Below are 26,634 nucleotides of genomic sequence, written 5' to 3' on the forward strand. Positions count from 1 at the left end.
GGGCTCCGGCCGCGCGCCCCGGTGCCCGCGCCTCCGCCCTGCGCCCGGGCCTGCCCGCCCCGCTCTTCTCTGCGCCCCCGGCCTCCCCGCCCGGCTCCCCGCCCCGCGCCCCCCGCGCGCTCCCGGGCTCGGCCGCCGCCTCGCCGAGCGCAGAAGGGCCGGGCCGGGCCGGGCCGGGCCGGGGCGGCGGGCGGGCGGCGCGAACCCCGCAGCGATGAAGGGGCCCCCGGGGGCCCGCAACCCGAGAGCCCCCGGGGCTGGAGGCGCGCGCGGCCCGGGCCAACAACCTGGGGGCGCCGGGGCCGGCGCGTAGGGGCCGCCACCGCGATGGAGCGCGCCGGGGACGATCCGGACTCGTCGCCGCAGGTCAGTGCCCCCGCTGCCGCGCACAGAGCCCCTTTATGTCTCCGCATCGGTCCCCGCGCCATGTCCTCCCGGGCGCGTATGCGCGCGCCCGTGTGTGTGTGTGTGTGTGTGTGTGTGCGCGCGTGTGTGTGGCTGTGCGTGCAGTGGGGCGGCTGGGGAGCCAGCTGGGGACCCGGCCGGGGCGGAAGGCGCTGCCGCCGCCGAGGGGCTGCGAAACCAAACCTGGGCAATGCCTGCCCTCCTCGGGCCGGCGGGAAGGGGAAGCTGGTTCTCGGCAGCTTCCAACAACCGGCCGGGCTCTTAGCTCGCTGGTTCCTCCCTCCCCACCTCAGCAGGTGGTTCCCGGTGACCGGGAGTCGGGGGCCAGCACCCGCCGCAGCGGCTCCCCAGCGTCGTCCCCAAGCTCTGAGGCTCCAGCCACTGGCAAGTTAAGTCTCTGAAGCTCTGCCGGGAGGCTGAGGGGCTGAGCGGTGGCAAGGGGACCCAGCGTCCTTAGGACGTTCAGTGCAGGGGGCGGGGGAGGCACGACCAAGTTCACCACCCGCCTTTCGCCCCCGGGCTCCGGCCTGGGGTCCTGGTCCCTCCCAAGCCAGAGCCCGCAACTTCCGAGAAGGAACAGAGAGGTGAAGCAGGAGGGACTGGAGTAGGTGCCCGGGGACAGCCTGGGACCCAGCAGCTGAGGTCGGAGAGACCGCACCCACCCAGACACAGATGCGTAAACAAGGCCCTAACCGGCCCCCCTGCCCCATCCTCCCCTGGCCAGGCCTAGTCTCAGCTGGGCACCGTTTGCCTGGATTCTTGTAGAAACTGGGTCTCAGGGGCTCCGGGGAGCTCTCTGCGCTGGACGCTGAAGCCGGCCTTGCGGACAGTCGGTCGCCCCAGGCTGGTGGGGACAGCTCTTCCCGCGTGGGTACCGGTCTGGGTGGGGTACCCAGCGGGAGCTTGGGCTGTGCGACATGTACCAGTTCAAAGGACTGGGCGCGGATGTCCCAGTACAGAGCCTGTGGCGCCTCCGGTGTGTTGTGTGGAAACGGGGCACAGCTGCCTAACTTACTGGCGTCGTGGGGCGGGTGGCTTCACAGTACGGGGGCTCCAGGGTCCTCTGAGATTTGCCTTCTGTCCCTCACATCTCCCTGCCTCACCACAGAGATTGAGACATTTCCTCCCAAACCTGCTTAGCTGGTGACTGCTACTGCCCTTACTGGGCCAGACATCAAGTCCCCCTCTTCCTTTGTTTGGAACAAAGACCCTTCCCCATGAGACCTTCAAAGAGACTATCCATTGTGCCCAGTTCATGCCCGTCACCCCCAAAGGTTCTGGAGCTGCATGCACTCCCCTCTGCCCCTTTGGGTGGGAGTGGGAAGTCTTGCCCAGGTTATGGAACAGGGAGGGTTGATGGATTTGTGCCCCATTCAGCACCGGCGCCGAGTGGCTTGCTGTGCACATTTCTGTACCTGACCCGCAGATGCTGGGGAATCCCTCCTTGTTCGCGCCTGTTGGAGGCTCACGGGTGCTGGGTTGAATACGTGCACAGAGGTTTCTGGACCAGCAGGCACTGACCGTCCACCTGAAGCATGGGGACAGGCAAAGACCGGGGCCTCCAGAGGAAGATGCCGGTGGGGCCCGCCCTGTCCCCGGCATCGGGCCTCTGGACGGACCTGCATTTTCCCACCGTAGTTTTGAAGGGCGAGGGGTGAGGGGCCCCAAGCGGCTGTACCTCTCTGGTCGTGAGCACAGCGTATGAGGCAGGGCAGGAGCGTTGCAAGCGTGGCGGGTATGGGAGGGTGAGCTGCCCCGAGCCAGGCTCTGGGATCAGGGAGCGTGTTGGTTCAGCTTTGGGTGGAGGAGGGGGCTGAGCTGGAGTGGAGGTGCCTGAGCGCTCCCCTCGGCTGAGAACTGAAGGGGAAGAGAGGCAGGGCTCGGGAAGAGAGAGAATCTGAGAGTCTGAGGCCGGCAGGGAAGCGCGAGAGACAGCAGACAAAGACACAGAGGCACCGACGACGGGGCCCAGTGGCACAGGTGGGCCAGCCTCGGGCCTCCTTCCAGGATGCCCCCGGCGGCAGCCATCAGCCAGGGCAGGAGGCCCTCCATGGAGCAGGGGGCCGGCCTACTGAGGAGGGCTCTTCCCGAGGCTCGGATGAACGTGGGGTTCAGAGGGAGGTCCTCAGGCAGAAGGGGGGCAGGCTGTGAGATCTGGGACTCTCAGGGAGACCCATCCCTTGGTGCCTGCCTCACACCCCTCCCGGCCCCGGGGTACAGTGGACAATGGGGGATCCAGCACCTGGGGAGAAGGAAAAGGAAAACCTCCTTCCTGCACCTCCAGGCCTCCAGGCCAGAAGGCCTTTGGGGACCCTGCTGAGAGCGTGGGGTGGGGGGCAGGGAGGTAGTGCCGTGCAGGGCACAGGCTTGGCCAGGCCGGGGCAGCCTCAGCCCCTCTGTGACCAGCTGGGTGGACTTCGGGAAAAGCGGAGCCTTCTAAGCCCTGGTTCCCCGAAGGCCCATAAATCCAGGAGCCCCTCCCACCAGGCTGTTTGTAGGTGAAGTGCTCGATGGATGTTACTGTAACGTCTGCATTTCGCTCACCTCCCCACCTTCTTCTGGGATCTGGATGGCTCTAGAATTTGGAGTAGCAATTCTCTGGCCCACTCTGGGGCCGGTCACATTGGCCTTGTTGCCGGCTCTCCCCTCAGACTCCCAGACTCTGGGCCTTGTCCAGCCCCTGCCGTGCCTCTGCATCGAGACATGCTTGGTGTCCCCTTGCCAAGCGGCAGCAACATGGGTCCCGTGTCAAATCGGTGGTCAGTGTGGTCACTGCATGTCTCAGACAGTGGTTGTCCCAAAAAATCCACACAACTGACGAGAACCCCAGGCCAGTGGCCTCTTGGTATCGGTGCTAGAAGCTGGCAAGGTGGGCGGAAGTTGCTCAAAAGCCCCCTTCCACACACATTCACTGAGCACCTACTGTGTTCCAGGCTCTGGGCCAGTGCTGGGGACGTAAAGCACCAAACAATCCAGAATCAAATCAGGTTTTCTGTTTAGCTTTAGGAGGAAGGACTGTGTGTGGGTTGCTTTTTTTTTTTTTCTGCAGCTACAGCAAATTTACTTTTCTAATGAGGTTTCGCTCCAGCCAATATTAAAATGAATCTGTACTCTCTGAGCACACCAGCTGACAGCAGGATAGCGGCCTTCCAGCCAAGCGCCTGGCAGGGATTAGGGCTTTGCCACCGATAAACCCAAAAGTGGGGAGTCTCAGTCTGGACCTCCAGGAGTTGGCTGGATTGGGGATGAGCCTTGCCTGCAGTGTTAGAGCCGTGAGCAGGGTTTCTCCTGCCCTGCAGGTAGAAGATGTGAGCCGTTATTATTGCTTCGTGAGGAGGGGGGAGGGAAGCAAGGGGGAGCAGAGACCAGAGGGCAGGGCTGTGGGTATTAGGAGGGGACCCGGTCTGCGGGTCCTTGCTGACCCCCGTGCAAGCCTGGGCGCATGCGGTCTCCTCCCCCTCACTTCTGTCCGTCTTGCTTCCTTCTGCGTGAAGTAGTTGAACAATCTGTCCTCTGAGGCCGTGAGTCTCTTTAGGCTGCGGACTCTGGGCTGTTCATTTAACCAGCGCTCAGAAGCCTTAGAGCCCAACACTGGACATGGGACGGGCTGCTTTCCCTCCCTGGTGGGCATCCCGCAGCCACACCGGCCACATTTCAAGAGCGCAGTAGCACACATGGCCTGTGGCCACCATATTGGATGGCACGGATGCACGTAGGACGTGCCCAGCGTCCCCAAGTTCTCCTGGCAAGTGCTGTTCTGGGCTCTACACAGCTGGTTTAGTGAGACGCTGAGAGCGTGGGCTGCTGGACTCACGTCCCGGCTCTGCCACGCACAGCTGTGTGGCTTGGGCCATCGCTTAACCTCTCTGTGCCCCACATGTCTTGTCTCTAAGCAGGGATAACAGGATGTTTGTGAGGCAGGAATGAGGATTACAGTTAATCACGTTACTCACTTAGAACGTGAATAGTGCTTTGCTTAGCAATTTTTTTTATTACTCATTTAGTTAAGATTTCACTTAACAGACACTTAGGGAACAGCCTACTTTGTGCCAGGCATGCCGAGGGGCCCAGCGTGTGGCCTTGCTTCCGTCTCCCAGCCACCCTGAGTCTCAGTTTCCTCCGCTGTGATGGGGACGTGGCCAGTTAATAAGCCCTGCACCACGCTGCAGGGACAGAAAATGAGGTGGGGCAGAAAACACTGCCGGATCCACAGGGAAGCAGACGCACCTCCCACCAAAGAGCATTTCCTCAGCCCCCGTGTGTTCAAAGTAAAAGGAGAAAATGAGGTTCCGGCCTCTGCCAGCATCTCGGTGGGGACGTGAGGGCTCTGCCTGGGCTCCCGGCCCTGGACCTGAGGGAAGGAGCCCTGGGCCAGCGGAGCGAGAGGGGCCCTGGGCCAGACGGGATTAGCGGTCAGCTGGCTGAGCCCGGTGCCAGGCCCAGCTGTGTCGGCCGCCCTGTGGGTGACAGAATCTCAGGAGCCTCTGTCTCCTCATCTGAAATGAAAGGAGCAGGAAGCATGTGAACACTTCCCGCCGCGATTATACCGCTTCCCTTGGTAAGCTCTGCATGACGGACGCCCCAGGAGCAGGAGGCAGGGGTGGGGAGCCCACCAGCCAAGAAGGCAGAGGGAAGAGGGAACGGACCTGGGAGCAGGAATTCGCATCCGTAGCCATGGGCTAGCGGTGAGGCCAGCAGACGGTCTGGGCTGTGATTAGGGTTCTGTGGCTGTAGGTGCTTCCTTCTTTCTACAGTTAAGGAAGCCGGGGCCCAGGGAGGGTCCACTCCTGTTTCAGGTCACACAGCACTTTGGTGCCTGGTCCCAGACTGTGACCTGAGTCTCCCAACGCCCACCCCTCCCTCTCTCGGGTCCCCTGTGCTCTTGCAGGACAGAGACAGGCAGCGGGTCCACAGGAGCAGCCCCCCAGGCTCGGGGTAGGAGGCCCACACTGAGAGCCGGGCTCCGTTCCGCCACCAGCCGGCACAGGCCTTCGCTCTCCTCTCCTCCCATGATAGCTGGCCCAGGGGGACCCAGCTAAACTATCCTGACAGGGCCCCAGGGAAGGTCAGCTGGTTCAGGCCGCAGGCAACGCATTAAAAATACACACGAAACCTTAATTAAGCCAGTGAATCATCAGCCTGCATGGTATGTGCGTGCACACTCTGGCCAGAGGGGCGAGGTCAGCCTGGAAATCCTCAGGCTGGGTGAGCCATCGGGGCCCTCGCTGGCTCGAGACCGGTTCCGGGGGCTCGCAGCTCCACTCAGCCCAGACCCGAAGCCCTGGGTCCCCATTAGCTGATTGGGGTCCCCCGGGTGGCCTCTGCAGCCTGAGGAAATCCAGGCTCGTCCTCAGCCCCCTCCCCCGTCACTGACCCGATGCCCTTGGAGGTCAGAGTGGGCTCGGGGTGTCAGGCTGCATCCCTGGAGGCCCAGCTACTGGAAGGTGCGGCCAGTGGAGTGGCCACACCAGGCCTCCGGGGAAGCCCTCCCTGCACAGCACAGAGCAGGACGGGCCGGCTCACGGCGGGGCTGCCCGTTGGGCCCCGGGCCTGCTCTGCTCCCGGGCGGCTCTGCCTGGGTTGCCGTACTGCCTCTGAGCAGGTTCTTTTCTTTCCTTTTTCCCTCAGAAAGCTTCTGAACTAAAGCCGAAGCATTACTCACCTAACTTATCACCTGCCAATATTAACTTTCTCTCCCTCCTGTAAATCTCCCTCTCAGAACCAGCATTCCAGCCTCCACCCCTCCCCACACCCAAGACTGGAGACCCAGCAGGCTGCCTTGCGTGTGCGTGCCTGTGTGTTTTGAGTGTGTGCATGCATGCATATGTGTGAGTGCACGTGTGTGCATGCATGCATGTGAGTGCATGTGTGTGTGTTTGTGCGTGTGCATTCCATCCTCTGGCCACGTCTTGCTCACTCCTAGCAGCTCATCTGGAACCCCTGGGGTTGCGTCCCCCAGGCGTGCCCTGTGCGTATATCCTCATGGTAACGCTCCCAAGTGACAGCCAGCAGGAGGGTCACGCGCTGGGACCACACACAGGTGCCCACCCAGCCCCGCTGCAAGGAAAGCCCTCTTATGTCCCCCCAGTGTCTGGATGTGTCATTGCTGACCCATCTAACCAGAACTTCTGGATGACAGGTTCGTTTTTGTAGTTAAAAAAAGAAAAACACGTAAAGTAAAATTAAAATGTACCATCTTAACCGATTTTAAGTGCTTACTGGCATTAAGTACGTTCGTGGTGTCGTGCCACCATCCATCTCCAGAACTTTTTCGTCTTGCAAAGTGGAAACTCTGTACCCTTTAAACCCCCCGCCGCCAGCCCTGACAGCCACCCCTCTGCTTTCTGTGCCTATGAGTCTGACCACTTACCCGCCTCTGTAAGTGGGTCACATGGGCTTGGCCCTGCTGCGCCTGCCCCTCCCTGAGTGCAACGTCCTCCGGGGTCATCACCTCGGAGCAGGGGTCAGGGCTTTGTCTTCGCTCGGGCTGGATCGCACCGTGTGGATGTGTTTTGTCTGCCTGGTCATCAGGCTGGCGAGTCGCTTGATGCCAGACCATGGGGCAGAAGTGGTCAACAGCAGTGCCTCCCCACTGCCCTTCCCTCCGGGAGGCCGCAGACGCCCCTGTGCTCTGAGTACCAGGTGCCATGAGGAACAGGGAGGACGGAGCCCTGCTTTCCCCCGCCTGTCCAGTGCCAACCGCGTGTCCCCAGTGCCCAGCCCTCATGACAGTCCCCGGAAGAGTGTGCCTGGCCAGCCGAGACGTGGGGCAGGAGCTCGGCCAAGGAAGAGCATGCCAGGCAGAGGCACCAGGTGGGGCCGGTGTAGGGACAGCGTCGCCTGCCCTTCTCCCTCCAGACCCCCCACCCGGGACCTTTCCTCACAGAGCCTGTCCCTGGGCCGGGAGCCCTGCTGACCCAGGAGCCCCTGTGCGCAGGGCCAGCCCCTCTGCACGCAGCTCCGCGATGCTCAGCCCCGTCTCAGCCGTCGTGCTGCCCTGCTGCCGGCTGTATAATGCACGGCCTGTAAAACAGACAGAGAGTGTCGGCGGGATCTGCCGTCTGGGGGCTGAGTTTAGGGACCCTCCATCCATCGTGCCTCTCGGGGGGAGCATGTGCTGCCCACTCGGGCTCACAGGCCTTCTTGGGCTGGACCCCCTGCACCTCCTGCAACACTTTCCCTGAACTATCTCTCATCAGGTAGTGGGAGCAGCTGACACACAGGGGAGAGGACAAGGGACCCGGCAGGAGTAACACAGGAAGCAGAGGTGGTGAGAGCAGCTTTCCGGGAGCCCTCACCTGCTTCCAGGGGGAAAGGGCAGGAAACGAGCAGCCCGGGGTCAATGGCCCCCACCCACAAGCTCAGCCCGAAGGAGGAGAACCGCAGCTCTGACAGCTCTGGAGACAGGAGGAGGGACGGGGGGGACCCCTGACCTTCCGAAATCCCCAGTCCTGCCCTGGGTGCGGATCTTGGAGGCTGGGCAGGGACACAGGACGAATGGGGGGGACAGGAAGGTGTCCCAACACCAGGGCAGGCCCAGCTCAGTTTCCGAATCTGTAAAAGAGGAACAGCAAAAGCAGTGCCTGCCCAGGGAGCTGCGTGAGCCCACGGCAGGCAGCCCGTGGCCAGGAGCCCGGACATACCATTCATCACACCGCCACGGAGCCCACGCCCTGTGGACCACCCTCCTCGGCAGAGCCTTGTCCTTGGGAGGGAGGAATCTGCTAGAAGAACTGCCCAGGGGCCGGTCAGTGCTGACCCAGGAGGGGAGCTGAGGTGCCCTGGCTTCCCCTTCTCTTCCAGACACTTGGACTCGGCTGGATTCAAGCAACATGCCTGCTGCTATGATTTCTATTACAGTTGGCGTCGCCCAGCAACCGTGGTGCTCTCTGTGCGCCAAGCGCCATGATCGTGTTTTCCATGGACCCCTCATTTGATCCCAAAGTGGCCTGGTAAGAGTCACAGAGAAGGGACTCAGTCACAGGGGCACTGGTGCAGCCCCTGCTCCGTGTCCGGCCCGGGCCTGGGGTGGATCCAGGGGAGTCCATGGCTTGGGGGCTGCGGACAGACACGAAAACCGACAAGCTCACGCAGGATGCGGGCTGGCCGTTCGCTGTGTGGGCACTGAACGCTCAGGCCTGGGAAAGCTTGTGAAGGGCGAGGGATAAGGCCGAGGTCGCAGAGCTCCAGGTGGTCTCCCCCGCTCAGCACCCCACCTCAAACCGCACGCCATCAGCACCAGAGGAAATGGAGGCTGCACAGCCCGAGGGCAAGGGACGGTGAAGTGAGGACAGACTGCCTTTGGCCGCTCACACCCCTCCAGGGCATCCGAATCCCAGCCTCGCCCACAGCCCTGCACAGCCGTCCTGGCCCAGCCGGGCATCAGACCCTCAGTTCCAGGGCCAGAACCTCCAGGTTACCCAGCCAGCTTAGTTCTGGTCCCCTGGCCTTGCTGAGACCACATGCCCTGCTCACTGGCCAGCCAGGGTCACCAGGACCTGTGCCAGGCTCCACGCTGTGGACCGTCCTTGCAGCCAGCACTCCATACCCACCAGGCAGTGCAGCCCTGGGCCCTTCTCAGCCTCCCTGGGGCTCCCCAGTGGAGGGGGGTCAAGGAGACCCGGTTGCACCACCCCAGCTCCTGGAGCCCAGGGTGCAAGGGTCCCACAGTCTTCCGAGCTCTGGTGTCCTCAGCCTCGGCAGGGGCGCACCGCTCCTGCCCATGCTGGGCAGCCTGGCAGGAGGGGAGACCCGCCCGGCCGCCCAGTGGCTCTTGCTGCCCTGGTCCACTAGAAGCTGTTGGCTTTGCTCGTCCGGCCCCCCAGCCCCGCTGTCCATCTCGTATCAGAATCTGCGGAGCCCTCGGCTCCTGCCCCCGCAGGCACTGGCCTGATCCGGTGGGTGTCACTGTGTTCCAAGCTGCCCCACACCTCACAGGATGCTGGGCGATGCAGCGAGCTGGGCGCTGGCGGGAAAGGCTGGCGTGTTCAATCAAGGGCATTTGCTGCGACCGTATTGGAACCGGGCAGGACCGTGTCCCGGTGGGACCTCGGCCTGTGCCAGGGTGACCTGCCTGCCAGTTCGCTCAGCCTGTGGCCGGGGGGGGGCGGGGGGCAGGCAGAGGGCGCAGGGAGACGGTCCTCGGAGCCGCGAGTGGAGTCCTCTGCTCTCCGGGGTCGTGCCGCGGGCACAGAGAAGCCGACCTTGGTCTGCTCAAGAGCTCGTCTTCCGCTGAACGGAGACCCATGCGTGGGCCCACAGATACATGTGCACTCATTCAGATAGGGTGCTGGCACGAGCACACACGCATGCACACGTGTGTGAAGACGTGAACAGGCAGCCCTGTGAAGCCACCCGGAGAGGGTGGCCCCGTGGAGCTCGCAGAATGGACTCGGGCCCAGCCGCACTCCTGGGTGAAACTACAAGTTCCACATCCAGGAGGAGGGAGAGCAGGCGCCGCGGCTGCTGCCGTCGGGCCAGTCAGATGGTGTCAAGCGGGCGGGGGTGGGGGCACAGTGACGAAGCTGGTACTCGGGGCTCCACAGGGCAAGGGTCCCGTGGCAGCCAGCGGGCCCAGGGACACACAGGCCCCCACGCTGGGCCATGGCAGAGGCCTGGCAAAGGGGGCAGCGGGGGTCAGAGGCCACAGGGAGGAAGGACATGAGGGGATGCTGGCCGTGAGGGCCGGGCTGGCTGGCTTTTTGGGTCTCTGGGCTCAGCCTGAGACCTGTACCCACGGGACTGGCCCAGACCTCGGGGTGGGAGGGGAGTTACCGTCCGATGGACCAAGGCAGGTCTGCCGGCTTCCAGAGCTCTCACGAGCGCTGCAGGGAGGGAAGGCGCTGGGCTGGATGTGGGGTCAGGGACGGTGGTGGCAGGAGGCGGAAGGGAAGCAGAGAGGATGCAGTTGGTGGTGGGTGAGGCTGCAGAGCCGAGCGCCTCGAGTGCCAGGGAGGGGGACTCAGGAGGTCTTGGGGAGAGCAGGTCAGGGGGGCGGGCCAGGCAGTGGGTGGAGTGTGCAGACAGATCTCGATGGGAGGCCGTGGAGGAAAGAGCAGGCCCGGCCCGGTATCCGGGCCCGGCCCGGCGGATGCAGGGAGCCATGGGAACAGCCCGGGATTTCTGTGCTGGCCGCCGAGACGAGGAGGAAGACGCAGCTGCTCTGGGAAGAAAGACGACGCTGGAGTCTCTGCTGTGTTCAAGGCGTCCGTAGAACATTCCAGACACAGAACAGCTCCAGGCTGGAGGAGGGGACTGAGGCCAGAGCGGGCAGGGGGAGGGGGAGGCCACGGGGAGCCCCTCCGGTGTGCTGGCTGCGGGGCCAGACGGGAGCTGAGGTCGGGAAGTGACCTGGCCTCCCTGCTGTGCTGGACAGGCCCTAAGGTGTCCCCGTGACCTCTGACGCCCGCTGTCCATGCCTTCGGTGTGGAGACGCCTGTGACCAGGAGAACGTGGTCAAGGTGATGGGCTTTCCCTCCTGCAGTCTCATAGTGTCCTGGAGGACGCGTCCCGGCGGCAGACTTGCCCCAGACGCCCTCTCTGCTGGTCCCAGGGCGTGGGTGGCCGTGTTGGCCGAGGACACGGGGCAGGGAGCTGAGGGCAGTGCCGCCCACGGTCCTGTGACTTTGGGGCAGTGGCCTCTGCCGCCCCCCCACCCCGAGCGTGGAAGCAAGTGCACCCCGTTCGACCCTCCAGAAGCCCCTGCGCGGGGGACCCCGCACGTCGGCTGGGCTCCTGACCCACGGAAGGTGGAGATGGAGGAGAGCTGAATGGTTAGAGCTGTAAGCACGTGACCACAGGTCGGCTGCGGGAGAACGCAGGGGCACTCGTCTTGGGGACAGTGGCGTTCTCTTAAAAGCTGGCACGGCTGCCAGAAGGGGGCAGGGATGGAGATACAGGGGAGAAGGGGGAAGAGGGGGTCGGGGAGGCAGCTCCTGCCAAGACCAAGCCTCTCCCCAACCCCAGGCCAAGCCGAGGGCCAGAAGCTGGACTCCATGCAGGGGCCGCTCCCCAGTCCACAGATGGCAGAGCCGGGCCCGCCCTCACGGCCCCCCCATCATGCAGGGGAGGACCGCGGCCGCGCCACTCTCTGCCCGCCTTCCCGGGGCTCCCGTCAGCACCTCCCTGCTGGGTGCCCTCCCCGCCCAGCCCTGCACGGCCACCCCAAGACCCTCCGCGTGGTGGCTCTTCACGGGGGGCGTTCGGCCCATCCGGCCACTGTCCGACCGCCCAGCTCTCCATCCGGTCTGTGCCCCTCCGGTCGTTGTCCCCACTTGAGCCGAGCCGCGGGTCCCCCGTGTGCACTGGGCCTCGCCCAGAGCAGCAGCAGGAAACCTCCCAGACGAAGCCCTCCTGCAAGGAGGCTGTGGGACGAGTGGACACCCTTCTGCCCAAAGACCACGCCGCTGATTTAGGAACTCCAGTAAACCCGCTGGGGCTGATAGCTTGTTCCGTTCAAATTCCTGCAGTGACGCAGGGGGGACCACGCAGACCAGACCCCCGTTTTCACTCTTTACTAAGAATCCAAACCTGATCCCAAGGCTATATCTGAAAAACCAAGAAAGAAAACGAGGGAGCCACCTCAAACAGACGACCAATGAACTGTGTTTCCTGACTCATGGGCAGAAGAAACCCAAAGCTGTTTCGTGTGGTTTACACCAGGCTGAGCTGGGCTGACGTCCTTCCGCCCCAGCCGGGGCCTGGTCTCCTGGCGAGAAGGGAACGAGATGGCACGAGGCCTGGGGTCCAGGATGCAGGACCCCCGGGGCCCGGCCACCCCTCCTCCTCAGCCCCCACCGTGAAAGCCCGCTGGGAAGCCCCTTCTTGGGGGTGGCCCTAGCGGCCCGGCCTGCAGGCAGGGAGCACTGTGCATGGGGCACCTGGATGTGAGCAGCTCCGCTGACTCCAGGACCTTGGGCCCTGCCAAGCCTCGGTTTCCGCACGCGTACAGTGGGGATGAAACTTCCCTGCCTGCCTCCCAGGCTGCTGTGGAGATAAAGGACCGGCTTTATGAAGAAACGAACCCCACCTGCGCAGGGCAGCGCTGTGAGCTGCAGGGCCAACCCGGAGCCCTCCTGGGCGTCACGCCCTCCTCGTGGGTGGAAGGAGCTGTGGACCCCTCTGTGTCCAGTCCCCTGCGGGTGGTGGGGACAGGAGCAGGAAGAGGACAGAGATGGTGGGTGGAGAGGCCCCCGTGTCCTGCCCCGTCCCCCGTGGAGCCGGTGTGGGTGCAGTGGCCAGGGTGGAGAGGCCTGGGGCCGCTTAATGGAGTGTGGATTGACTGGACAGGAGCTGATTAGCTCTGGCATCTGGCTTGTCCTGAGCAGCGGCCGCAAGATCAATACTAATCCCTTGATCCCATTAGGGCCCCTGCAGGTCTCGGGGACAGCGTCCAGCCTCCCTCCCGGGCACCGTCTGGGGCTGGAGGGTAGAACTGGAGCCCTAACCGCACCGGCCTGCTGTCTGCTGTTAACCCCGCCCCGTGCCCCGCTTCCTGCAGCCCCTGGCACCCCCGCCCGTCGTCTCACACCACCACCCCGCGCCCCCCGGGCCCTGATATCTGCTCGGCCCCAGCGGGACTCAGGCTCCCGGTGTCGGGCCCGTGTCTTTCCTCCCGGGCACGGCGGCGCTCTCCTCACCACCTCTCCCCCAGTGACCAGGACCGATGTCCTCAGGGGGCCGGGGGTGCCCTCGGGCGGTCAGTGAGCCAGGCGTCCGTGATGTTGGTTCCCAGCCTGTTTGCAACAGTCCTGCGTGTTCTCCTCATCACAGAACGTGACACAAACCAAGAAACATGAGCTGGAAAGAAAGAAATGTGTCGTTTCTAGGAAAACTAAGTTGAATGCTCTCAGAAGATTCCATGAGGCGAGTCTAGGGAAAAAGTTCTCCAAATGAGGTGAAGACTGGTGGGAAACATCATAACAATTCTAAAGGATGCAGCACAGGTTGCTCACCGAGTGTCCCAAGGTCTCGGATCACTTCAGAGAAGTCGGCGCTGAGGCCAAAGGCGGTGTGCCCAGCGGGGCGACTCCCAGAGGGTGGCGAGCTCCCAGGACGGGCCCCAGCCCCGCTTCCCAAGCGGGCAGTGCCACGCTGGCCAGTGAAGAGCGTGTGGTCGGGGACAGGACCACTGATCGTGCAGTTGTCGGGACACGCGCAGCGTCCGCATCACCTCGAAGGATTCTTCACCCCGCGGCCTCCTGTGACCTGCCACCGTCCCGGGCTTATGGGCACCATGGCTCCTACCCTGCTCCAGAGACGAGGGCTGGGGTGGTCTGTGGGAAACTGACCTCCGCCACACACATGCACACGCCATCTCCGCAGCACCTCCCCGAGGGATGGGACGGAGCCGTGTGAAGCCCCTTTCCCTGCTGCAGTGTGGTCCGGGAAATCTAGCAGGGCCTTGCCCACCACCGATGCTGAACTAGTATTTGCTGAATGGAATTAAACCAGCCTCCTCCGCAGGTACTGGGACGCGGGTGAGGTTTTCGTCTGAACCCTGCAGCTCAGGAGGCAGCCTATCCATGCATTTGGAATCGTCCAGCCTTGAAACCAACCTCGCCCTGGCCCTGCCTCCCCAGGCCCAGCCTCTCCTGTCCAGCCTGCCCGGCTGCAGCCCAGCCTTGGGCACATCGGGGCCCCCCATCTGGGTCCCAGACACCCCCTGGTTCTCACAGCCCATGACACCCTAAAACCCATAGGCAAATTCCTATAACTAGGTCTCCTCAGACGTGGCCAATCTCCAGGGCTCCTTGGAAAGCTGTTATGCTGGCCTCTTGCTTTGACTTTGGCCTTGAATGCCACCCAAGCCCGTTTTCTCAGCAGAGCCCTGTCTTAACCTCAAGGCGCTAAAATGGCAGAACTGAAACTTCACTGGAAACTGCCAGTCCAGCCCTGTGTGTGCAGAGGAGGGTGGAGGCCGAGGAGGACAAGCAGGGGCCCCGGGGGAGCAGCCAGAGCACCGTCCCGCCCCCTCACGTCCCCTCTGCCGTCCCACTGGGCTCACACGCCCCTCAGCACAGCCTTGTCTGTGCCCAGCCAAGGCCCCCCATCTGCACCTGCTGAGGGGCTGGGCGGCGGGGGCCAGTCACAGACACGAACTGCGGTGGCTGGTGGGGAGTCCTGGCCTCCGCAGACACCGGGCCCGCCCCTCGCCCTCACCGGCAGGACCTTGCTTCAAGCACCGCAGTCTCCCTGCCGCACCCCTCCTCCTGGCTCTGGGTGCGGCCGAGCCCCTCCTCCATCTTTGCACTGACTCCTCTGCCCATGCCCACCAAGGGCCCAGGGCAGCCCTGGGTCTGCGGCTGCTTGAGCCTGGACCACAGGCAGGCTGCCCACCACCCCCTCCAGGGCCGGGCAGGAAAAGTGGGCCGTGGCCAGTGGTCATCCTTGCAGCCCCATCTCAGACGCCTCTGGGTCTCGGTAGCTTCCCCTGCTCCCACCCCAGGCCCCCAACCCCAGGCCCCGTTTCCCTCAGCCCCGCCCCCTGCTGGCCAGCTGGTGCTCTCCAAGGCTGGGGGCTCTCCGTGCTCTGCTTAATAACCGCCTGGTAATTAGCTCCATGATTTTGCTGCTATGCTTATAATAGCCTGCATTAAAGTTATGGGGTTTTCAAGCCGTAATGGCTTCCAGAGTAATTAATGCACAACTGGGTTTATGGCTAAGTTTATTTTTAGAGCTTTTCTGCCCACCCCACCCCCTTCCTTTCATAGATGCTTTGACCAGATAGACCGGATGGGATCAGAGCCTCCCTCCAGGGCCCCAGCTTCCATTGCCCCTCTTCCCCTCCTAGTCCCCCTCCTGCTCCTGCTCCCCCCAGGGAGGTGCTGGGACCTGCAGGGGGGCCTCCCGGAAGGGGCCCTGGGGCCTGACCCTCCTCCCCGAGCTCCTGATGCAGCTCAGACCCAAAGGGCCTGGAGTCAGGCCTGGCTCCACCGCATGCCGACGGTGACTTGGACAAGATGCTGACCCTCACGGCCTCTGCAAACTCCAGGTGGAAGGGGTCAAGGTCAGTGCCTGCGGCCCAGGCGTTGGGAAGACTGAATGTGGAGTGTCAAGTGCGTCTCTGGCCCCACAGATGCTCCCCACCAGCTGTTCTTTGCTCAAACTGCAGCCCGGGCGGCCGAGGGAGGGGCAGGTGCCGGAGGCTGGAGGCTGCCCTAGCACAGCTACCTGAGTGCCAGGGCAGGCCAGCTCCCCACGGCTCCCCCCCGGAACCAGAGCCTCCCCAAGACCAGGATGCCTGGAAAAGCTCCAGGGCGATCACAGGACCAGAGGAGACCTCCCAGCCAGCCCTGCTGGAAGCGCCTCTGACCCCCGTCACGTGGCCTGAGACAGCCCCGCCAAACCGAGGCCCCAACTCAGCCCTTCGCAGCCCTGCCTGTGGCCTTGGAGCAGGGCAGGGGCTGGGCGGGGATGTAGCACGAGCTCACGCAGCACAGGAGACCCAGACAGGCATCCTGGGTGGGGCTCTGGGCTCCCACCTGCTCGGGCCACGACAAGGAGTGTGGAGGAGAGAGCTCGCACCCCAGGATCATTCCCTGCTCTGTGCCTGCACCGTTTAACCCCTCTGGCAGGGGGGCGGGCCGTGCACCATCTGCCTCCAAGGAGGCTGTAGAGCCTGGGGTGGCAGGGGCAGCGGGGCCACCCCGGGAGACCGCAGCACCCGTCGCTGGAAGACAACACGGTTCTCGCACCAGGCATGAGGACTGCTGGCAGAGAGAGGCCCAGGCAAGGAGGAGGACGCGCTGCCTCCGAAACGGGAGCCCAGATCCTTCTCAGCCCTGGCTCTCAGCTCCATGGGAGATGGATGCGCGTCTGCCTGGGGCTGGTGGGCAGCGAGCGGCCTCTGGGCTCGGTGTGCCGGTGCTGGGCACTGGGGCGGCCCACACACCGGGACAGGCCAGGGCCGCCCATGGCTGTCCTCCCTCACGCCTCCCCCTGTGGACCCCAGCTGCAACTTGCACGGCACTCAGCTCAGAAGTGAGGAGGAAGGTGAACGTTGGGATGTGACAGTTTCCATGGCGGTCCAGAGGCTGAGTGCCTGTCTCCTGGCACGTGGGCAGCCGGGCCGGAGGGGAACTGTCCCCACAGGGCACCTCTCCTGGAGCCCCTGCTGCTGCCATTTGAGTGCCGTCTCCCCGGGACGTGGCAGCCCCACCGGGAGCACCTCTCCTGGCTGACGCCCAGCTGCAGCGCCCAGCCTCTGCCCTACCTCCGCGGGGGCTTCACGAGAATAGATCCTGCCCGGGTCCACCCCAGCACTGACTCCTTAATCCAGGCTGTGAAATAACCATCTGGACACAAGCCTGTGACCATCACAGCTGCTAACTCGTTCCGAGTGCTTGCTGTGTCCATCTGGTGCCAGCCCACGGGCTCCACGGGTGTTAACGCATTTAATTCCCAGAAGCCTTGGGAAGTAGGTGCTGATGGCGCCCATTTCATAGATGAGAAAACTGAGGCACAGAAGTGAGTTGGGGTTAAACCCAGGCAGGTGTGTCTAAACCCTGAGTGGGCAGCACCCACCGCCACCTGTGACGACAGAGGCTGGCCGCACCCCACGGGCTGGCAGAAGCCAGGCTCCACCCTGAAAACACGATGCTGTGCCAGCCGGCCCTGCGGGGGCCCGTTCTGCCCAGGTCTCTGGCCGCCACCTCTGCTCTCTCTTGCAGGTGTCCACCCCGCAGGGTTCCTGACCCACCCCAGAAGGCAACCCCCACCAGACTCCGGTAGGGCCGGACTCCGCAGACCTGCTTCGGCAATGGGTGGGTTGTGAGCGTGGTCAGGCCTGCCGGCCAGCATTCAGCTTCCCGCTGCCCCGTGCCTGGCCCACCCGGCCCATTCCTGTTCTTTTCTCCCCTGTGCTCGCCGCCATCCGCTGCTGCCGCGCAGGTAACGAGGAGCTGTGGGCCCAGCCAGCCTTGGAGATGCCGAAGAGACGGGACATCCTCGCGATTGTCCTCATCGTGCTGCCTTGGACGCTGCTGGTCACCGTGTGGCACCAGAGCACCATCGCGCCCCTGCTCGCCACACACAAGGGTGAGCCCCCGCCCGGCCCCACCTGCCGGGCTTTGCTGATGGGGTGACCACAGCCAGGGCTTCTGGAGTCCTGACTCTCACCCGCTCGGTAGCTGGGGAACCGAGGCCGCGGCAGGCCGATGACCGTACCCTCGGGGGGGGGTCTCAGCCCGTTTGGGGCTCTGATGACGCCACACACACAGGCACAGACTCACGGGCCAACTCTGCACCTGCTCCCAGGACGTGCACCCCGGGAGGGCTCAGGTGGGTGGCCAGGATTCCCGGCCTGCGTTGTTTAAAACCTTTCAGGGCGAGTGTGGTGTTCGCTCCTCTGTTCCTGGTCAGGAAGCCCTGATCCAGTGCCACCTGCTGAAAATAGGCTGGACAGAGGCAAGTCCCCCGAAGCCAGGTTAGAACTGGCTTTTCCTGGCTCCCAGCCCAGAGCTTTTCCCTCTCACACCAGGGCCCCCTGTGCCCCAAACCCGTCCACGTGCCCCTCCCCCCGGGGCTGCCCCTCACTGCCAGTCTCTAGCCCCACACTCCCCTCTCTGTTTGAGCCCTTCTCCCATGGGAGCCCGGGGAGCCTGATGAAACACAGAGGTGCCCAGGCCCGTCCCAGGGAGAAAGCTGACAGGGCTGGGGTGGGTGGGGGGATGCTGGGAATCGGTGATTTGGGTGCAGGCAGGGCCAAGAGCCACAGTCTGAAGCTGGGCCGCTCCACAGTTACACGTCGGGGCCTGCTCAGCCCCGGTGGGTCCTGAGGCTTTTGTGAGGAAGGGCCAGCCTGAAGATGGCTAAATGCCCACTGCCTGTTGGGGCACCTGGAGCTGGCCTCCTGACGTGTATCCTTTCCTCCCAATCCAGCGCCTCTCCTTGGTGCTTACTTTTTTTTTTTTTTTTTTGGCCATGCTGCTGGGCCTGTGGGATCTTAGTTCCCCTACCAGGGATTGAACCCGGAGCCTGGCAGTGAAAGTGCCGAGTCCTAACCCCTGTACCGCCGGCGAAGTCCCTGGCGCTTATCATTTTAGAGTTGTCATCCAACAACACATCACTACATTTACCACATGTAAAGGGACATAATACCACGTGGCTACCATTCTTGGCAGGGCTCTGGGGTCAGAGACGCCAGGCTGCTTCGCTCAGCACTGCCCTTCCTGCCTGAGGACGGGAACTGGCATCCGCTCTCCCCAGAGCAGCCACGACAGACAGAACGAAGGCAGCAGCAAAGGAAGTTAGGGAGGCCTTAGGACCCAAAGGCAGCAGAAGCCCTGACCCAGCCCTGTCGTAGGCACAGAGAACGTACCAGGGCACAGACCCGCCGGCGGGGGGTGGGGGGAGGGCTGATTTGAGTGGCAGAAAGGGACAGGGAGGGGGAGTGGCTCTCAGTGTCCTTCCCGGGCCTTGGTTTCCAAAACTTTACTCACGGCAGGATAAACTCATCTTTACTTATACCCTGGTCAGAAGCTGCTCTCCTCAAGCTTGTTGTCTTTCACCATCTGACCCAAAACTCCTCCTGCAAGTCCCCTTGGCTGCCTGCATCTGCGCTAGTCTCCCCACCCTGCACCCACGGCCCGGGCACAGGCTCCCACTACCACTGTGTGTCTCGTCGTGGGTGTCTTGTTGGCCTTTGGGAGCTCCCCGGGAGCCAGGAGCACACGTGTCCCCGCCTCAGCGCCCAGCGTCCGACCCCACGCCAGCACCCACACCACGGGCTAACAAGAAACGTGGGAAGGAGGGAGGGGGCGGCAGCTGGCTGGACCCCACTTCGCCCCCTGCAGGTAACCACTCACGCCATCCTCTCCATAGTTGCAAGAAGCCATGAGGAACAGGGCCGCTTACCAGAGATGGTGAGCCTCGGGGCAGAGTTCCGAGCCCTTTAACCCACGTGTAACTCGTTAAAGGAGATGCAGTTTCTAAAACTGAGGCACCAGAAGCCAAGCGCCCTGCTCATGGCCGTATGGTTAGTACAGAGTGGCGCAGGGTCTGAGCCCAGGCACTCAGATCCCTAGGTCTGTCCTCTGACGCTTGCCACCTCCTGCTGAGATGGTATGAGAGCAGTGAGGGGCCCACAGTCCTTCAAACAGGAAGACACACCTCAGAGAGAAGGGACTCTTTAAGAACAAGCATACCCGTGGGGGCTTCCCTGGTGGCGCAGTGGTTACGAATCCGCCTGCCAGTGCAGGGGACACGGGTTCGAGCCCTGGTCTGGGAAGATCCCACATGCCGCGGAGCAGCTAAGCCCGTGCGCCACAACTACTGAGCCTGCATGCCACAATTACTGAAGCCCGCATGCCACAACTAGTGAAGCCCGAGCACGCTAGAGCCCACACTCTGCAACAAGAGAAGCCACCAGAATGAGAAGCCCGCGCGCCACAATGAAGGGCAGCCCCCGCTCGCCGCAATTAGAGAAAGCCTGCGCACAGCAACAAAGACCCAACGCAGCCTAAATAAATAAAAATTTTTTAAAAAATAAATAAAATTTTTTTTAAAAAGACATGAATCAACACCATTTAAAAAAAAAAAAGACTACCCACAGGCTGATTTCCCCTCATGAGAGGACTGCTGGCTTTGCCCATGGGGAGAATGTCCAGGATGCAAGAGAGAGCTTGGTCATTAGAGCCGCCCCAGCGGGCACAGGGTGCCTTCCGGAGAGAGGGGCGCTAGTCCCTGTGAGTGTGTCACAGAGGCCAGGCCTCTGCCAGGTTTCACACACGCCTCCCCTGGGGTACCTGGGGACACGTGGGCACACACGGCTGCTGGGTGTGGGGATAGGTAGGGTCCCAGATGGCTGAAAGAGCGTGACCAGAAAGTGCAGATTAGGAGACAGACACCAAACCCCAGAAGAGCTGAGATGGGTCTCCACCCTGCCCTTTGCCCAAATGTGGGAATAAAGTCAGAAACGACAGGCACAGGATTCAAAATTATCTTGCCAGCTATGGGCAACACCCTAGAACAAAATGCAGTAGTTAAGTATCAAATACTGCACCAAGATTCAGAAGCTGGATTACGTAAGCCCCGCTTGACTGCACGGTTTGTGAAAAATCGGGGCGAGGTAACCGCAGACTCCCGGGTCCACAGTGCGCTGTAGCCACAACAGCACTAACACTGCCCTCGGGCATGGGAGGCAGTGCCCGGGGCTCTGCAGCCCCAGCCTGTGCGGGGCAGTGCAGTCAGCTCTGGCCAGATGGGAAGGGCATAGGGTGGTGAGGACAGGACACTTTCCATATAAAACCCAACACAGTTGGGAACCGCGGAGGCAATCTTGGAATTTGGCCAGCTGCCCTCAAATAGCTACAGAGCTGTCAGATGCGAGGAGGGAGAGGTCATTTCTGTGTCACCTCGGGAGTCAGAACTAGCAGGATGCAGGAGAGGGTGTCAGGCAAGCGGCCTTGACCGCCAGCTTCAGCCCACAGGGCCCCAGGCAGCGATGCGCTGCCGGTCCCGTGGGTGGAGCAGAGGAGAGCCGCACGGGGCGGGGGGATGAGGTCCCTGCAGCGGAGCTGCCCACACCCCCCCTCCAACCCGCAGATGACGGCAGCGACCCCCGGCGCGAGGCACCACCCGGCGCGGACCCCAGGGAGTACTGCATGTCCGACCGCGACATCGTGGAAGTGGTGCGCACCGAGTACGTGTACACGCGGCCCCCGCCCTGGTCTGACACGCTGCCCACCATCCACGTGGTGACGCCCACCTACAGCCGCCCGGTACAGAAGGCTGAGCTGACGCGCTTGGCCAACACACTGCTGCACGTGCCCAACCTGCACTGGCTGGTGGTGGAGGACGCGCCGCACCGCACGCCGCTGACCGCGCGCCTCCTGCGCGACACCGGCCTCAACTACACGCACCTGCACGTGGAGACGCCGCGCAACTACAAGCTGCGCGGGGACGCGCGCGACCCGCGCATCCCGCGGGGCACCATGCAGCGCAACCTGGCCCTGCGCTGGCTGCGTGAGACCTTCCCGCGCAACTCCAGCCAGCCCGGCGTCGTGTACTTCGCGGACGACGACAACACCTACAGCCTGGAGCTCTTTGAGGAGGTGCGCTCCGTGGAAGTATGGGGACCCAGGGAGGGTGGGGAACCTGGCGCGGCCTTCAGCCCCCGCTGGCGAAGGGGGAGGAGGTCGGCGTCGGGCTGCCAGACTGACCGTAGCCCTGGCCTCCGGGCACGTCCGCACGAGGGCTTCCAGCGGGGGGAGAGGGAAAGGGGGTTCCCTGTCGACTCTCTGAGTGTCCTCCGGGTCCGGGAGTCAGGACAGTGGGGGAAGGGAAGGAGTCATTTCAGACTCTAAACTGGGGAGACAGAAGTTTTGCAGCAAAGGACAAAGAGGGCAGGTCACATGACAAGGGGAGTATCAGCTGGTTGGAGGGGTGGCCTTGCCCACAGCGCAGGCATGCTCCTCTGAGGATGCCCGCCCCGAGCAGCCCAGGTGCCCCGACTCCCATCCCTGCCCAGGCGCCCTGACTCTTCTCCCTCTGTAGATGCGCAGCACCAGGAGGGTGTCCGTGTGGCCCGTAGCCTTCGTCGGCGGCCTTCGGTACGAGGCCCCGAGGGTCAATGGGGCCGGGAAGGTGGTCGGCTGGAAGACTGTGTTCGACCCCCACCGGCCGTTTGCCATAGACATGGCGGGCTTTGCGGTCAACCTGCGGCTCATTCTGCAGCGAAGCCAGGCCTACTTCAAGCTTCGCGGCGTGAAGGGAGGCTACCAGGAAAGCAGCCTCCTGCGAGAACTTGTCACCCTCAGTGACCTGGAGCCCAAGGCAGCCAACTGCACCAAGGTAAGACCCTCGGCAGAGCTGACAGCTGTGATGCAAGCTTTCTCCAGCCCACAAAGCCCTCCCTCTAGATCAGGGAGAAGGAAATAGGGCCCCAAACAGCCTGCGAAGGAGAACCAGCCTCCCAAGACGGCAGTTTATCGCCCTTCAGGAGCCACGCTGACGGCAGGTGGGGGAGCAGGGAGGGGCGACCGGCGAGACAGAGCCCAGGACTGAATCCCTCCCTCACCTCGAAGCAGCTGGGCTCCACGACACTCCTGCCAGACACACCTCCATGTGCACACACATGCACAGACAGGCACACATATACATATGCATGTGCACACATGCATGCATGGATGGAACGTACATGGGCGTGCATATGCACAACACACAGGCACACATATACATGTGTTCATGCACGCACATGCATGCACACGTACACACACACACACACACATGCTGCTTCTAGTTTGGACTTCTCCAGCCAGGGCCTGGGCTGTCACTTAGCTGAGCTGAAGGTCCCAGAACTCTCTCCCTCTGGACCCATCAAGAAATGCAGGGGAGGATGAGAAGCAAGAGGAAATCTTGAGACCTGTTTGTCTCTTTTCTGTAGCTGTAGACTTTCTGTTTCCAACAGATATTTTGAATGCAGCCTATGTACAAAAAGTAAGAATGAGGGGGTAGGTAGAAATAAAGAACAATGGAGAAAATCTTGCTGGAACAAGGGCAGAAGGGGAGGGGGCAGGGGTGGGAGGGCGAGGTCAGAGGCCCGCCCCATGTGGTCTTATGTCTCTGAACACACAGATCCTGGTCTGGCACACACGGACTGAGAAGCCGGTGCTGGTGAACGAGGGGAAAAAAGGCTTCACTGACCCCATGGTGGAGATCTGAGCCCCAGGACACAGGTAGGGGGATGCAGGCAGGTGACGCACCGGGCGGGCCACCCAAGCTTGGATGCAGAGTAAACCTGCCAAGGCTTTTCCTCTTAGTCTTTAATCGTGAAGGTCAGAGCAAATGCCCCATAGAGTGGAGGAGGCATAGCTGAAGTCGACAGGAGCCAGTCTCCCCCCGTGGCTGGGTGGTTCTACCACCAGCTGCTTGGAAGGCCTCACCTTCCAGGCACCTCCTGGTGACAGCTCCCTGTCATCACCACTGTTACCCTGGCCACCAGCCGGTCCCCTTATGAGGCGCTGCTGTGTGGACCCGCCCAGGCTCTGTCTCCTGCAGGTTCCTCTTCCGTCCTGGTGAAAGCATGGACCGAGGAGCCTGGACTGACTCCCAAGCTACCACTTTCCTCGGTTTGACCTTTCTTTCTCTAGGCCTCAGTTTCTTCGTCTGCAAAATGGGTTGTTGAGGCACCAGAACAGTCTGGCACATAATAGGTCCTGCCTAAGTGTTGCTATTTTTATTTGTTTGATTTTTTTGGGCCGAGCCACGCAGCATGCAGGATCTTAGTTCCCCAACCAGGGATCAAACCTATGCCCCCTGCAGTGGAAGCGCAGAGTCCTAACCACTGGACCGCCAGGGAAGTCCCTTTATTTGGTTAAAACCCTGTATTGCAGTAGGTCACAGGCTCCATCTATGTTTTAGAGGCAAAGGAATGAGGTTGAGTAAAGCTGAAGTGAATTGTGCCAGGTGATTGGCAAAGCCAGGAATTTTCTATGAGCTTCTCTGTGATCTCATCAGAGGTGGGAGCTCAGACAGTGGGACACACCTCTGTCCTCTGGCCTTGGAGTCAGGCTGCAGCTTCTGTATCACCTGGGCAATGGCCCTGCCCACAGGGGACCACAGGGGGTCTGCTTATCTTGTCCCCTGAACTTAGAAAATCACCTCGGTCGCTGCCACTGAGACTGTGTCGGGACACAGCATCACTCCCTGCCTCTCCCGCTCCCGGCCTCTCAGTGGGGACCTGGGGCTCTGTGGAGCCCCTGGGTGACGCTTCGGGGGCCCAGGATCCAGCGGCTCCCTCACGCCTCCCCCATTCTTCTCCCCCTCACAGGAGCCCCCTTCTCAGACCTGCTCCTGGCCACCTGTGCTCCCCACGCAGGTGGTCCCTCCAAGGCGGACTCCTGTGGAATCGCCGTCACCCTCCTTTCTACTCTGGGGCCTTCAGAGAGACCAGCCTGATGCCAGGACAAAGGACGGAGACCCTAAAGCACAGAAACCCCAGACCTGTTGTTCTGTTCCGTCTGCCCTGGCAGGGCCGGCAGGGGCAGACGCCATGGGCCCCAGCCCGGGAGTGATGCCAGGCTGGGAGGGGGCGAAAGACCCCGGCAGTCCAGCAGAGGGCTCCCCGGCTCCCCCTCGAGGCCCCACGACCACACAGGACACCTGGCCAGGGACTGCGGAAGACAGCAAGCAGCCCCCACGCCCGGCATCAGGAACGAGCTGCTCCGAGATGCAGCCCCTCCGGCCGGCTTTCCTCTGGCTCCTGCTCCGGAGCGTAAGGCTGTCTGTGCTCCCAGCAGGTGGCCAGCCCTGTGTGCGGGGAGTCAGGCTGCCAGCGGGCTGCCCTCCCCATACCTCAACCTCGTGGAGGGAGCAGAGCGCCTTCCCCGGCTCTCGTCCCAGCGCAAGGAAGGAGGTGGGCCCTCGACCCAGCACAGGGTATAGACCACACGGCACCTCCCCAACGCCCACTGGGCTCCGGGCCCCTCGCCTGGGCTGGGACCGGGGAGGCAGGAGCCCCCAACCCAGAGCCGTGAGAACCACAGGCCTCAGGGGCTCAAGGGAGCAGGTGGGCCAGGAAGAGAGAGGAGGGGCCCGGGCGGTCCCAGGGCTCCTCCCTGCCCCTGGCTGGGGGACTCTGGATTAGCAGAGGGATTTACAGAAGCGGGCAGAGATGATCTGGACCCTGAGGGCAGGATACCTGAGCACACACTGCTTTGGAAATCATGTGATTTACACACCAAGTGAGAAGTAAAACCTCCCTTCTCCCTAAACTGGGGGCCCGAAGAGCAAGCCGGCCTCATGTCCAGCCGCCCCTCCGCCCCAGAGAAGGAACCGTGCGCGGCCCTCAGCCAGGAGGAGAGGTGCCCGGCTCCCTGGCTTCCCGACCGGGCCGGCCCTCTGCCGGTCTCCACTCACACTCCTGAGCGTTGGAAGCACAATTTTCCTCCCCCGTGGAGGCAGAGGAAGGGCCCGAGCCCGCTGAACAGGTGTTTACTTTTAACCGCTAATAGCCCCTACTCCACTTAGACTCACCGGATGGGCCTGCGGGCCTTGGAGAGCCCACTCCTGGGTGCGTGGATGGGTGGGCGGTGGGCCGCAGCCCAGCGACCTAACATTCACGGAGGAGTATCGGCTGCCTGTTTTGAAGTGGATTTAACTCCTCACCATAGTAACGAAGAGGGAGGGCTCACGTCCCTGAGGGCCCTGAGCCACCTGCAGGACATCCCACACCCATGGTTGCCTGGGAACCAAGTGGGTGGTGGGGAGGGGAGGGTGGGCGAGGGCGGGCACCGTCGAGCAAGTGAACTCACGCAGGGTACTCCACTGCCTCACACGCCGGGACCAGCCCCAAACGCGGGGTCAGCTTGGCTGGGCTTGGGCCACCTTGGCCCGAAACCCAGGGCTCGTTTTCAGGAAATTGATAATGAACGACAACATGGTTCCTCTTTTTTTGGCAGATGCTAGTTCTGTTGTTTTCACCTAATATCCTCTCTTAGCTGCATGTGTATTTATTTATCATTATAACCCTGATGGACCGCAGCTTTCACCTTCATTGGGAATAAGTTTGCTATGAAGCAGAATTGGGCCCATGGCTACAGTTTGTTTTCCAAATGCAGCCTGTTCCCTGCTCGCCCCCGTACAGGAGCGAGGTGGGGGCCGGCGTCCGGAGGACAGAGACGGGGAGGGTGGGGCCCCCAAGCTGCACTATCGGGTCTGTTTTAATTTAACTGTATTTAATTTGTTTTGAAATTAAAAGTCAACTATGGTTTTTAACAGTGCTAATCCTCCTCAGCCCTGCCTTGTTTTTCCTCATTCCTTTAACCATCCAGCCTGTACTATCAGGCGCCTGGGGGGGGACACGCCTTGTTCCCGGCACAGCACAGGGCCCCGGAAGCCCAAGCTCTGCCTGCCCGGGGCTGCCTTCTCCGGAGAGGGCACAGACGGAGAGGGCACAGACGAGGGCACAGACGCACGGAGCCAGGGTGCTCCGGACAGCCGTCATCATTCCAGGGTGACGGATGCGGCAAGCGGGGCAGAGTGCGGCTGGGGAGGTGCTGGCACCCCACCTGGGCCGTCAGAAAGGCCTCCCTGGCCAGGTGGCCTCCGAGCAGACGTGCAGAGAACTGGGTCCAGGAAAGAGAAGCTCCCCCGGCGGGAGAGCGCTTAGCTAACAGGCCACTGAGGGCAGCTGACTGGGGGTGGGGGGTGGGTCACAGGTGGGAGCAGCGGGCCCGGACACTCTGCTCTGGAACCAGGGCGAAGCTTGCAGCTAGGGAGTGAAAGAGA

At 62.6% G+C, this 26,634-nt stretch overlaps 1 protein-coding gene and 2 long non-coding RNA genes across 9 annotated transcripts; 1 reads left to right on the forward strand and 2 right to left on the reverse strand.

Moving 5' to 3' along the window:
- B3GAT1 (beta-1,3-glucuronyltransferase 1) lies at positions 1-26,130 on the forward strand. 6 transcript variants are annotated; one of them, XM_082478157.1, is made up of 8 exons: positions 1-366; positions 8,209-8,357; positions 17,076-17,132; positions 17,296-17,442; positions 20,950-21,458; positions 21,901-22,197; positions 22,981-23,081; positions 24,176-26,130. In XM_082478157.1, exons 4-7 carry the CDS (start codon positions 17,331-17,333, stop codon positions 23,065-23,067), a joined length of 1,005 nt encoding a protein of 334 aa, XP_082334283.1. In that variant the 5' UTR covers positions 1-366; positions 8,209-8,357; positions 17,076-17,132; positions 17,296-17,330; the 3' UTR covers positions 23,068-23,081; positions 24,176-26,130. The 6 variants fall into 6 exon arrangements, with proteins under 6 accessions (XP_082334283.1, XP_082334284.1, XP_082334285.1 ...); XM_082478155.1 differs by having other exon boundaries at positions 2-366; positions 17,076-17,168; XM_082478158.1 differs by lacking the exon at positions 17,076-17,132.
- Positions 4,371-8,212, reverse strand: LOC309668408. 2 transcript variants are annotated; one of them, XR_014268216.1, is made up of 3 exons: positions 7,839-8,212; positions 6,776-7,428; positions 4,371-4,901 (listed from the first exon to the last, which is right to left on the reverse strand). It is a non-coding gene; the product is annotated as an uncharacterized lncRNA (long non-coding RNA). The 2 variants fall into 2 exon arrangements; XR_014268217.1 differs by having other exon boundaries at positions 6,776-8,212.
- LOC309668409 lies at positions 11,707-17,067 on the reverse strand. Its single transcript, XR_014268218.1, has 3 exons — positions 13,993-17,067; positions 12,434-13,858; positions 11,707-12,112 (listed from the first exon to the last, which is right to left on the reverse strand). It is a non-coding gene; the product is annotated as an uncharacterized lncRNA (long non-coding RNA).
- Positions 26,131-26,634: the final 504 nt, after the last annotated feature.

The sequence above is a fragment of the Balaenoptera physalus genome (genome assembly GCF_965194825.1).
Source record: "Balaenoptera physalus genome assembly, chromosome: 10".
Classification (NCBI taxonomy): Eukaryota; Metazoa; Chordata; class Mammalia; order Artiodactyla; family Balaenopteridae; genus Balaenoptera; species Balaenoptera physalus.

Excerpts from the sequence above, each read along its gene's own strand:
- B3GAT1 (XM_082478155.1), top strand. Across the intron at positions 17,443-20,949 it reads CCTGCTCGCCACACACAAGG|ATGACGGCAGCGACCCCCGG; the intron begins GTGAGCCCCCGC and ends TCCAACCCGCAG. Across the intron at positions 22,198-22,980 it reads AGGCAGCCAACTGCACCAAG|ATCCTGGTCTGGCACACACG; the intron begins GTAAGACCCTCG and ends CTGAACACACAG.